At 38.1% G+C, this 13656-nt stretch overlaps 1 protein-coding gene across 1 annotated transcript in view; it reads left to right on the top strand.

Annotated features, from left to right (window-relative positions):
- cs (citrate synthase) overlaps nt 1–11255 on the top strand; it is a 56316-nt gene extending 45061 nt beyond the window's left edge. The window contains exons 8-11 of the mRNA XM_026921164.3: nt 5351–5480; nt 6402–6503; nt 8282–8491; nt 9647–11255. Of these exons, the coding sequence (XP_026776965.1) occupies nt 5351–5480; nt 6402–6503; nt 8282–8491; nt 9647–9817 (613 nt within the window). The 3' untranslated portion in view covers nt 9818–11255. The remainder of the gene's footprint in view (nt 1–5350; nt 5481–6401; nt 6504–8281; nt 8492–9646) is intronic.
- Nucleotides 11256–13656: the final 2401 nt, after the last annotated feature.

The following is a 13656-nucleotide window of genomic DNA, read 5'->3' as shown; positions in this document are numbered from 1 at the left end:
GTCACTATTACTGCTGGTGGCTCTCTTGGTAAATAAAATGGTCTACAAATAACCGTCAGCATTTCTAAGTCAGGGGAGCAGTACCTGTCTATGATTTTACTGTTGTTACACCAATCATTGTGCATAAAGATATAAAGTCCCCCTCCTCTGCTCTTACCCGAGTCTTTGTTTCTGTCCTGCTGGTGGATTGTGCGTCGTGCTAGCTGAATCGCAGCATCGAGAATTAGTGCGTGAAGCTAGGTTTTGGTTATTACCATCACGCAGCAATCCCGAACAAGATGATTTGCTGTGATTTGTAGCTCCAACTCATCCATTTTGTGCGTTATAGATCTGGCGTTGGTGAGAAAGATGCTCAGAAGCGGTGGCTTTAAACGATTGTTTACGTAGCCAAATAAGTAGGCCTGCCCGGCATCCTCGTTTTTGTTTCCTCTCCCTCCGCTGCCTGTGTCACCTGCTGGGTCCGACAACAATCCACGGATCTTGCTATATCCTCCGGTATGTTATGAGTCCGCTGAAAATCACGTGTAACTGTTAGCTTGTACTGAAATCCGTAGTCGATTAAGTCCTCACGACCGCGGACAAGATTTGCATTGCAAGTCTCGACCAACAAATTAAAGAACAAATACGAAAAAACCACATAAACAAAACACCAAACAGAAGAGCAAAGAGCCGCTGTGTCCATGTGCGCCGCCATCTTGGAAATCTCTCTAGTCTGCTGCACATCCATGGTTCCATACCTGACGTTTTCTACCATTTGAACCATACATTACACTAATCATTCATCTTCCTTGGGTTAATAGTCCAGTATTGCATTGACACTTTCACATCACTCAGAGTCCTTGTGTATATAAGGCTTAATTCACTTTATACTATATACTGTTAATACTACAGTACTGCACTGAAAAGTTTCACATTTCTCAGAAGACTTGTGTATATAAGGCTATACTCACTTTACAAAATTATAAAATATAAAATTGGATATACTGAACATTTGTTTATTTTTATTATTCTTAATACTCTTGCTTGTTCACTCTACATTTTGGATTTCTGCAGTAATCTGTGAATTTCACTCTCTAACTAATAAATTTCTCTCTCTCTCTCTCTCTCTCTCTCTCTCTGATGCCTGGTCAATCAGAATGTCTTTCAGTATTCTGACTCGGGAGGTTATTTGAAGAGTGCTTCTGCAACATTGCGTGCTGAGATGTTGCAAAGAGGCGAAGCTTCCGGGTATTACATTGCATAATCCACTAAAACTAACAAAGTAATGCCCTCCTGCGGTCAATTTTAATGGCCTGACAAGGGTCCATCCCAATTCATTTTGAAGGGTACCTAGATTATGGATGGGGGCACAATGAAGCCATTCTTATTCATCAGCAGAATTTGCAAGTTCAACTTTGTGAATGGTATTAATTCCACTGCAATCCCGTAAGCCGCGTTGAATTTTATTTTTGTCTGGTGACTGTCAGGATAAAAACTAGTTGCAAAATAAGAAAATGTAATGCGCATTGGCAACCATTTCAGGTGCCATTTGGAGCCCTGCACTTAGTAATGAACTACCCGCAGGTACATGCTCATCCATACCGCACCTTCTCCAGACTCTGCCCTCCATTCACAAACCCATGCTTGCCCATGCCCCCACCACAACAGGCAGCAGTTACAGCTTCAAGTGTTCTTGGGTGAGTCTCTACAAGCTTTACTCACCTGGAGTGGGACAGTTTTTCACACTGATCCTGGCAGAACCTCTAAAGTTCAATCAGATTGGATGAGGAGCATCTGTGAACAGCCATCTTGAGTTGTCTTCACAAATGTTCTATGGGGTGTGGGCTTTGGCTTGCTCCACTCAAGCACATTTGAGAGATCTGACGAAGCCACTCTTGCACTGTCTTGGCTATATGCTTTGGGTTGTTGTCATGCTGGAATGTGAACCTTGCCCCAGTCTGTGCCCCAGGTTGTCTGCACTTTGCATTCATCTTTCCCTCAATTCTGACCATTCTCCCTGTCCCTGCCGCTAAGAATCACCCCATAGCGTAATGCTGTTTCCATCATGCTGCATCCTTGGGATGGTATTAGCATATTAGCTTTGATGAGCAGTTCCTGGTTTTTGACAATGTACTGCTTGGCGTTCACCCCAAGGGGTTAAATGTTTGCCTTGTCATACCAGAAAATCTTTTTCCTAATGCCCAGTGTCCTTTATGGAGTATTTCTAAAATGGTTGTTCTTCAGGTTCTCCCATCTCTGCTTGGCCATTGGGTTCTTGGTCACCTCCCTGAGCAAGGCCCTTCTAGCTCAGTTACTGAGTTTGGCTGGACTGCAAGCAAAATAATTTAGCATTATAGTGTTGCAGTTAGTGAGACAGCAAGTGGCTGTTTATTTTGCCTTTAGATTGAATTTGTCTGGTGAGAAATTAATAAATAAGGGCATATATATTGCAGGACCAGTCTAAACATGTACAGAACACCACCACTTTGCATTAGTTTGGGTCTCTCATTTGGTTGATATAAGCATCGGATAATACAACCCCTGGCAAAAATTATGGAATCACCACACTTAGAGGATGTTCACCCAGCTTTTTTACTTTATAGCAAACAAACAAATCACAGATATGACACAAAAAAGGTTTTGTTCAATAGCTTAACATTCTGGTTTGTGAAATATACATAAAAAAAATTCAGGGACATTTTCTTTTATTAATGGCATGTCTTTTTCCAAATCAAGTAGAGGAAAAAATTATGGAATCACTCAATGTTGAGGAAAAAATTATGGAATCAATTTTTAATTTCCATTTCTAAAACAAATACTGGGACAAGTCTAAAAATGCTAATAAGTCAGCAGTTAAAAGGGAGTGCTTACGCACTTTAATGGGCTGTTGGACTTGGCTAATTGAAAGGAAACATGGCTCCAATGAGTTGTCAGGTGAAACAATGGAAAGGATTATAAAACTCCTTCAACAAGGAATTTCAACATGGAGTGTGGCCAGAGAAGTTGGTTGCTCCCAGTCAGCTGTGTCTAAAATTTGTTGCAAGTATAAACTTAATGGGAAGGTTATGAAAGGTAGATATACAGGCAGACTAAGGAAGATGTCAAAGCATCAGGATAGAAAACTCAAAGCACTATGCCTTGAAAATAGAAAATGCACAACAAAACAAATGAAAAACAAATGGGCGGAAACAGGAGTCAATGTTTGTGACAGAACTGTAAGAAACCGGCTGAATGAAATGAGATTTACATATAGAAAAGCCAAAAGAAAACCAGCACTAACACCGAAACAGAAGAAAACAAGGTTACAGTGGACTAAGGAGAAGCAATCATGGAGAGTGGATGATTGGATGAAAGTGAAATTCAGTGATGAATCATGAATCTGCATTGGCCAAGGAGATGATGCTGGAACTTTTGTCTGGTGCCGTTTTAAAAAAACATAAAGATGACTGCCTGAATCAATCAAATTTCCCAACTCATTTATGATATTGGGTTGCATGTCAGGTAAAGGACCAGGGGAGATGGCAGTCATTACCTCAACAGTCAATGCACAGTTGTACAGTGAAATTTTGGACATTTTCTCATTCCATCCATAGAAAATAGGTTTGGTGATGATTAAATAATTTTTTAGGATGACCATGCATCTTGCCACAGAGCAAACAGTTTTAAAGCTTTTTTTCAGGAAAGGCATATCAACTTAATGACATGGCCAGCAAACAGTCCGGATCGCAATCCAATTGAAAATTTATGGTGGAAAGTAAAAAAAAAACTGGTCCATGTTAAGGCTCCACCCTGCAAAGCTGATCTGTCAACTGCTATTTGAGAAAGTTGGATCCAGATTGATGGGGAATATTGTTTTTCATTAGTGAGGTCTATGCCTCAAAGAATAAAAGCCAGAGGAGGAGCAACAAAGTATTAATTGTGTTTTTTTTTTTGTTGATGATTCCATAATTTTTTCTTCAACATTGAGTGATTCCATACTTTTGTCCTCTACTTGATTTGGAAAAAGACATGCCATTAATAAAAAAAAATCAGTAATTTTTTTTATGTATGTTCCACAAAGCCAGAATGTTAAGCTATTGAACAAAACCTTTTTTGTGTCATATCTGTGATTTGTTTGTTCGCTATAAAGTAAAAAAGCTGGCTAAACATCCTCTAAGTGTGGTGATTCCATAATTTTTGCCAGGGGTTGTATTCTCATGCTGGGACAGATTATCTGATGTTAGTTAATTAGCTATTTAAATAATTAGTTAATTGTTATTGCATCTAAATAACTAATTAATGAATTGTCAACTTTATTGTGCAGTCTGTTTAATGTAATGTTTGACTCTCAATTCTGGTTCCAGCCAGGAATTATCATTTCTGTGCATCACTATACATTTGCACTAATCACAAGAATACAGGGTCTATACTTATGTTCATAGTGCGCATAGCCGTGCAGACTGTACTTTTACCACCTAATGTTTTTTTAATTAATAATTGCCACAACTACCTTCTTTCTCCAATACATGTTGCAGCTCAATCTAAGCATTTCGTCTCTATATTTAGGTTCAAGGTTCTTTTTTTGTCACATACATTACATACATGTGATGTATTAATGTAGTGAAATGTTTTTCCTTAGTGCCTAGTCCCCCAGTGCAACTGTGATACATAAAACAGAATATAATAAAACAGAATATAATAAAAGCCGAATATGATAAAAGGAATATGATGAATAAAAGAGAAAAATAAAATAGAATAGACTCTATTAGACAAAATATAGATGTTATATGTAAAAATATGTAGAAAGTGTTTAGCAGCTTGAAAAGAGGAATCTTAGCAGCTTTTTGAGGACGCAGTGTGCAAAAGAGGCAAGAGTTTTTGTTTGTCCGTAGTGCAACCGTTTGTGTGTGTGTGTGTGTCTGTATGTGAGGTAGTTTTATAGATAAGTACTGTTTTTTTTTTGTTTGTTTTTTTTTTTTTTTTTTATAAATAGAGTGGGAATGTGTGTCATTAGAAGCTGCTGTAAATAGACAAAAGGAATCTTATCACAAGTCTACTTCATAAAAATACTCCTATGTAAATAAGATCATTTATTTGAAATCCATGATTTCATGATTGTCAGGCTCATTCACGTGCATTGTAAACAGACATGCCCCTCAGATGGCAAGGCACTAGCGAATATAGTGGAGGGAGATATTTGCACCGCATGCAGTGGACGTTTAGCCTTAAAACCGATTAAGAACATTTTTTTTTTTTTTGGTAATAAGAGGACCTGAGTGCGGTTACCTCCTAATTATACTTTTCTTTTTTTTATGTTGAAAGAATGAACAGAAATTTTTGGATAACTGTATAATAATGGAAACTACATATGTATATTTCTCTTCTGATTCAGTGACCATGAAGGTGGTAATGTCAGTGCCCACACCAGTCACCTGGTGGGCAGTGCCCTATCTGACCCTTATCTTGCCTTCAGTGCAGCCATGAACGGCCTGGCTGGACCTCTGCATGGACTCGCTAACCAGGTACAAGCCTGAATAGAACTCTATTACTCTGTAAGTGGTCAGAATGGTTCTTTGATCATCCATTGTTTTTTCTTTTTTTTGTTGTTTTTCCCCCTTCTCTCCCCCAGACCTTCTCCCTAATTTAATCTTGGCTAATTCCCACCCATCAGTCAGGTCTCTCCTATCATATGACAGCTACCAATCTGAGAAAGTGACTTGCTTCCTCTGAGACACGTGAAGCCAGCCAAACACATCTTTCCAAACTGCTGCTCATGCTGCTTCCACTTGCGTGAGCTCACAGACACCCATGATTGGCTAGGGTATTTGTGATTGACAGGGGAGAGATAATATGCCACCCTGATAGCATGGCCAATTTTGCTCTCTATAACTCACAGCCACGGATAGCTGTGGCATCGCGATCTCCAGACAACAGGGTGACAGTAGGGAAGGCCCATGATCACCCATTGTTTTAATGTTTAATAATACATCCATAATGTGTCAGGTCCCACACCAAACACGTTTACATGTATATTGTTTAGTTTTATGCATAGCTTAGCAGAGGGGACATTTGACCGCAGGCAATGCAAAATACACCTTTACAAGGTTAAACCAATTTTGTCATTTCTTACCATAGTGTTTGACAGATGTATCTCATTGACAGTGAAAATGTGAACAGGATTGTGTTTGTGTTTTATTTTGGCTGAGTTTTAGCCCGAGTGAAATGAATGTGTGAGAGTGAAATTGCAGAAAAAAAAGGGGGAGGGGGTTGCTTTTTCAAGATGTTTTTCAATATGGAAGAATTAGACCAGTTTAGAAAATAAAAATTAATTTTGGCTGGCATTACAACTGGATTTGAATTATGCCTTAAATTATGTGCACACACACATGCAATTGTAAATATATGTTTGAATTAACATTTTATCTTTTTGTCTTTTCCTGCAGGAGGTGCTTGTGTGGCTGACAGCCCTCCAGAAGGAGCTTGGTGGTGAAGTGTCAGATGAAAAAATGAGAGATTACATCTGGAATACACTAAAATCTGGCAGGGTGAGAACTTCAAGAGCACATTTTGTCACTAGTTTACACTTTGGCGGGGTTTTTTTGTTTGTTTGTTTGAATTTTGATTTGCTTGTGTGTTTGTGTGTGAGATTTTTTTTTTTTGTTTTTTTTTTAAATCTATCACCATATCCAAACACTGGGTGGTGCTTCACTGGGCGGCACCTCCTTTTTCCACTTAATGTGAGGCGCTATTTTGGGTCTCATCTGACTAATCTGTACATGGAGTTTTGATGAAGACCTGTTTACTTAAAAAGCATTGCCGTCATGAGCCAATCAGCTTTCAGCAGGCATTTGACAGGGTTAACACTGAGGTATTATCCAGAGACTAGCATTTTCTTGTGGGACCCACTGGTAAATGAAGCTGTACATTGCAGCTTCTTTTTATTCCCTCCTGATTCTTTGGCTGAAAACACAAAAATATGCCTTGTGGAGCATTTAGCCTTGCCTACTCACAATTTACAATTTACAAAACCTACTTTTGCAAACAAATCTTTGCCCAAATTACTCATCAGAATCTGAGCCTCAATAAATATCAAAAACATGTTGAGATTTCTAAACAGTATGGCCGCCACATGCCAATCAATTCTTAATTTACTCAAACAGCTACAACTCATGACAGTAATAAATGGATTTGTATGAAACGCGAAAGGCTTATTAACGACAAGATTCTGAGTCTGTCTGCTATGTTTGGGGTGTGGTCGTCATTGGGGGCGGGCTTAAGTTCAATTGCGCATTTCTCAGGAACTGTAAGTCTGATGGGGCTAAAAATTTGTATACTGCATCTGTGTGCTCGTGTTGCAATGGATTTATCATGATGACTGGGTTACTTCAAAAACATGGTTGGCATCAGCTTTCGCCAGGCATTTCACATGGTTAGCACTGAGCTACCACCATTAATGTTCTCTCTGTCTCGCTCTCACTCTCTCTCACTCTCTCTCACTCTCTCTTTTTTATTTTTATATTATTTTAAATAAAGGTAACTTGGCAAGAGCTGGCCAATGAAAGCTCTATTTGTGAAGGATGCCTCAACCTAGCAGATCACTGCTTGTGGCTATATTTCCAACTGTAGTTGCTTAAATCCAGGTGCTGCATTTTCTGGGTTTCTCTCAGGCAGGTCTTTTGTGCAATCCTTCCAAACCACTTTTTATTGAAGTAGTTGAATCAATTATTCCTCTGGTTGTACCATTAAAAAAATTGCTGAATTCTAAAAATGATATTTGGCTTTGTTTTTAACCTCCCTCACCATCCTTCTATTGTGCCTGGTGGAAACATGTCCTCTTCCAGGCAAAAGTTCAGACTTTGTAGCTTATTTATTATGGTCATGTCAGTACTTAAGGTATTTTCAAAGGCTTTTATAATTTTTTCCTTCATATTCATTACCTTACTTATGCAGGTCAACAATCTTTTGAAAGACTATTATTTTTGCACATTTTTATGAAATTTCTAGAGTTAAGTATATATTTCCTTCTAAGAATGTTTTAATTACAGGTCATGGAAGATGCAGTGTTGTGTACGCTTGGCCAGTTGATATCAGATGGTCCTCAGTTGACTGAAAGTGATGGTGTTATTTTAGATGCTAATCTAAGATGCTATATCTGCAGTAGATTGTGATATAAACTGTGTAACTTAGAGGGGGTACTATGAATGTTTCCAAAGATGTTTTCGTTGTCTTCACTAAGATACAATTTTCATGAATGAGGTTGAAGACTTCAATAATGAAATCTGAAGCCCATTATTATGCCTAACCTCTCTTGTACGTATCCCAGGTGGTGCCTGGCTATGGACATGCTGTCCTGAGAAAGACAGACCCACGCTACACATGCCAGCGAGAGTTTGCCCTGAAACACCTTCCTAATGACCCCATGTTCAAGTTGGTGGCTCAGCTCTACAAGATTGTGCCCAACGTGCTGCTGGAACAGGGCAAGGCCAAGAACCCTTGGCCCAATGTTGATGCCCACAGTGGAGTACTACTGCAGGTGAGGCATTACCGACACATGATATTAATCTCATTATTGTCTGGTATGGGATGTTTAGATTGAAATTTGATGTTTTTTTTTTTCTTCCCTTCAGTCAGTAATTTGAAAGGTGGTAGGTAGTATACAAGTTAAGAATAGCATGATGGGCATTGCTTTAACATTAACGTAATGAGTTGATGTAACTATTTTATATAGGCAGATATACACTTACTGGCCACTTTAATAGGAATAGGAACAATCATGTGACAACAGCACAATGCATACAATGATGCCGATACAGGTCAAGAACTTCAGTTAATGCTCACATCAAACATCTGATTGGGGGGAAAATTGACCTCAGTGAGTTTGAGTGCGACATGGTTGTTCATGCAAGATGGGCTGGTTTGAGTATTTTAGACACTGGTGATCTCCTGGGAATTTCACATGCAACAGTCTCTAGAGTTTACACAGAGTGGTGCATAAAACAAACATTCAGTCAGTGGCAGTTCTGCAGGCAGAAATGCCTTGTTGAAAGAGGTCAGAGGAGAATGGCCTGACCAGTTTGAACTGACAGGAAGGATATGGTAACTCAAATAACCACTCTTTAAAATCATGGTAGGCAGAAAATGATTCAAAATTGTATTCAGATTTTTTTTTAATGGAGAAAAAGATTTAACACTTAAGTGACTTAACCCGCTCATATGTTTAGGGTATGGCAAGATTTTGCTTTAGTGAGGAGAGATTTTGTGATTCAGTATGATATTAACAGAATTTGTGGACAGCATAATTTTAAATAGATGATTAAAATGTTTTCAAAGACTTGACGAAGAAATTAAACCTAAATTCTGTGGTGCTTAAATGTAACTCATATTTAAAGTTCAAGTTAAACTTAATCATGATTTAAACAAGTATTTTAAGTCATGTTTTGCACTGCTTCTATAGAACAATCCACTCATGTTTGCAGATATTGTATGTAAGTTACAAGAAATTAAATTTTTTATACTGAGGTGTATTATTTTTTACTTTAATCTTTTTTTTGCTTTAGTCAGTTATATCAAACTTAATTGCAAACTATTTCTTGCTATTTTTAATTGATTGTGTTTATCAAGATATAATGTACTATACATTTTATCTGTGCTACTTTTTTTGCTAATACGTTTGTGTACATTTGTGTAGTATTACAGCATGACTGAGATGAACTACTACACAGTGCTGTTTGGAGTGTCTCGGGCCCTGGGGGTGCTGGCTCAACTGATTTGGAGCAGAGCACTGGGCTTCCCTCTGGAGCGTCCCAAGTCCATGAGCACGGATGGCCTTATGGCCCTTGTAAGGGCTAAGTCAGCCTAGAGACAACAGGCCAATATAGTTAAGAAGATGGGGTGCAGAATGTTTAGTTGTGAAATAGTCTTTGGACTAAAGAGTTTAAAGAGAAATTCCACTTAAATTAAAAAGGGCCATTATTATTCAATACTGTTATTGTTAAAACTTGAGACATTCTCCAAATTTAGTTAAGTACTTGTGACTGATTTTCCTCTTTTACATATCCTATACCAATTCTGATTGATAACCTGCCGGGGCAAATATATGTAAAGATACATAAAATAAGGAAAGGTGCTGATGAACAGTAATTAATTAATTACTATTTTAGTGAGTTACTTGATTTGTGTGTCCGTACAACATTTATTGGAATAAACAGACAGTTTTCCCAATAAAGAGACAGGTTTTCCCCCACAGCCATTGTAACAAATCCTAAGTATTTGCCCTTTTAAAATAATTTCTCATGCCTTACCTGTATAGTAATGGATGAAAACACATACATTGCCCTTCAAAACCTCAACCTAAATGGTATGACCAGGCATCCTTTCTCCAGGTTATATATCAATCATTTCTCCTGGTAATAACTCCCAAACTGCCAAATGGCCTTTTCTAAATTTAAGATAAATTCAAGGGTTCACCACTTCTGCACTGAACGCTGGGCAGATCTGTCAAAAGCTGAGTATGATGGTACAGATTTAAAGCTTTAAATTTTTTCATAATAGATTGATTTCATTGGCTTGTAGTTTTCATTAACATTAGTGTTATTGTCCAAGAGCATGCTGAAACAGCAGTCAGAGCAGCCAGTGCTTTCACTTTGCTGGGCCCAAAATTATTAGTTTTTAATATAAAAAGAAATGCTTGTTAGTTTGGACTCTTTCATTTTTAAGTCTACAAACCACATGTCTTCTTAGGTGTAGAGTTCTTTGGATTTCTAAATTCTATACAAAAATAATTAACTGTGAGTACATAATTTGTGATTTTATTTGTTTTGTAAATACATATATTTAAATATATGTAAATACATACATTAAAAGCTGTAACCTATATACCCTGTGCATAGGGTTGAGTTTGTTCTCTGGGATGGCACAGGCTGGTACTGATTTGTTTCATGTTTGCTTGAAGGTGATCAGTGGTTTAGATCCTACTGCTCTGTCAACTGACAGGTCTGTAAACACTCCACACACTTACATGAAGACTTATTTTCAGTCTCTTTCCCTGTCTTTATAGGTTTTCACAAATCCAGAGGTTTTATAAACAAGTATTCAATGCTTTTTTCCTGTAGTTTTTTTTTTTGGTCATGATCACTGTATCCTATCAGGTCTGCATTGGAGAGGACATGAATTACTCAAAGTAACTAATGAACTAAGGATGTAGAATGGGGACATTTTGGTTGAATGGAAAAAGATGCTTGGTTAAACAAAAAAAATTGGGGTGGTTTTGAGGGGGGCAATAAATGTTTTTAACAAAATGTTTTCAGAGTATTATTTTCTGCTTACCAACAAAAATGTGTATATATACAGTTGTTTGCAAAGTATTCAGACCCCTTCAGTTTTTGCACATTTTATTGTCTAATAAATTTAATTTAAAAAAGTATTAAATGTACTTTTTGCCATCAATCTATACACAAATCTCTCCTTTAAATACGTATTCAGATCCTTTATTAAGTTCTATTGGGAGCAGTTACAGCTTTGAGTCTTCTTGGGTAAGTCTCTACAAGCTTTGCATATCTGGATTTGGGTAGTTTCTCCAATTCTTCCTGACAGAGCCTCCCTCTCAAAGTTCAGTCAGGTTGGATTGGGAGTGTCTGAACTGCCATCTTCAGGTATCTCCACAGATGTTTAATGGGGTTCAAGTCTGGATTTCCTCAAGCACCTCATGCTTTCAGGGTCATTAAAGTGCCTGCCATATGCATTTTACTCAGGAATGGCTTCTGTTTAGCCACTCTAAATTAAGGCCTGAGTGATGGAGTTGTTCTTTCGGCTGCTCCTGTACAGCGGATAATTGGTCCGCATGTTTGATTTGGCACAGGTTTTATGCTGGGTGCCCTTCCTGAGGTAACCCATTTTATCCAGGCTTGGGCCCAGCACTGAGAGTACACTTCCAGAAGCTGGGTTGGCTCCCTGCCAGAAAATTGAACCAGGGCCACAGAAGTGAGAACGCAGTATCCTTAGCCACTAAACCACCAGGGACCTGCCTGAGGAATGGAGAATTTGAGTATTTCTGAGGTTCTCCCAGCTCTGCACGGCCATTGGGTTCTGGGTCACTTTCTGGACCAATGTCCTTCTAGACTGGTTACTGAGTTTGAATGGCCAGCTCTAGGAAGAGTCCTGGTGGTTCTAAACTACTACTATTTCACAATGATGGACCCCACTGTGCTTATGGGTAAATTTAAAGCTTTTTAAATGGTTTTATACCCTCGTCCAGATCTGCCGTTACTCCAAAAGGATTGGAATAGCAAGGCCAGTTCTTTTGTTTTTGCTATACACTAAAGACATTTGAGTTTGAGGTCAAAAGATTAATGAGGTGATTTTCAGAATTTTAGCTTTAATTTTCTAATATTTACATCTAAACAACTTGGAACATGACACCTTTTGTTTGAACCCACACATTTTTCAAGTAATCAGAAATATTGGAACATGTGACTGACAGGTGTTTCTTGTTGCTCAAGTGTGCCCTGTTAGATTGACTGTTTAAACAATTAATAGTTGTAATGTTTGACTCCTGGGTTTTGCCTTTGAAGACTGCATCTGTTGTTAAAAAGGATAAACCAACAAATATCTCTCTAATTCTAAAAAACGGTAAAGAAGAAACAAATCCATAGTCATATCGACCCATATCTCTTTTGAACTCCGATCTTAAAATCTTCACTAAGATCCTTGCTAACAGACTAAATAATTGTATTGGGAAAATTGTTCATCATGACCAGTCTGGTTTCATTCCTGGCTGTTTCTCTTTCTTTAATGTTAGGCGACTAATGAATATCTTATATACCAGGTTTGAGTCCCAAACTAGTATAGCAGTTCTTGCTTTGGATGCAGAAAAGGCGTTTGACCAAATTGAATGGGGCTATGTTCTAGCTGTGATTAGAGAATTTGAAGTGGGGGATATATTTGCCTCTTGGCTGAAAATGTTATACGCCCAACCTAGAGCTTTGGTCTTAACCAATTTCAATAGATCATCTCAATTTTTATTACATAGAGGCACCTGGCAGGGCTGTCCTCTCTCGCCCTTGCTTTTTGCAATTGCAGTTGAACCGCTCGCACTTGCCATTAAAAAGAACCCTTTAATATTGCCCCCAAATTTAGGCCAAATCAATCATCATATTTCTCTGTATGCACACAACATTATTCTATATCTTCACAACCCAGAACAGTCTATACCACCCTTGCTAAATTTATTGGAAACATTCGGTAAACTATCAGGTTATTCAGTAAACTGGCAAAAAAGTGAATTTTTGGCGGTGACTAACAATATTGACTCAAATCTTATGCGCAGTCTTCCTTTTAAAATAGCCACAATTAGTTTGAAATACCTTGGAGTTAATATACCTAGAGACCATAAGAATATATATAAACTTAACTTTTTACCTATATTAAAAAATCTGAAAAGCAATATAAAAAACTGGAGGACCCTACCACTTTCAATGATGGGGCGTGTGAATGCCATTAAGATGGTGATACTGTATTACCCAGATTTTTGTATCTTTTTCAGAATTTACCAATTTATTTGCCCAAAAAGTTCTTCAAAACTTTAGATTCTATTGTACTGCTGTACTTCATCTGGGGCTGCCAGTTGTAGAGCCTTAACTTTTTGGCAGGACCCATGCCCTGATAGTCATTCAGCTGACCTCCCTTCATGGCTTATGAGTG

This window comes from Pangasianodon hypophthalmus, chromosome 16 (genome assembly GCF_027358585.1).
Source record: "Pangasianodon hypophthalmus isolate fPanHyp1 chromosome 16, fPanHyp1.pri, whole genome shotgun sequence".
NCBI classification, from domain to species: domain Eukaryota; kingdom Metazoa; phylum Chordata; class Actinopteri; order Siluriformes; family Pangasiidae; genus Pangasianodon; species Pangasianodon hypophthalmus.
Note: the sequence above shows the minus strand (reverse complement) of the source record. Positions and strands in the feature narration are given on the sequence as shown.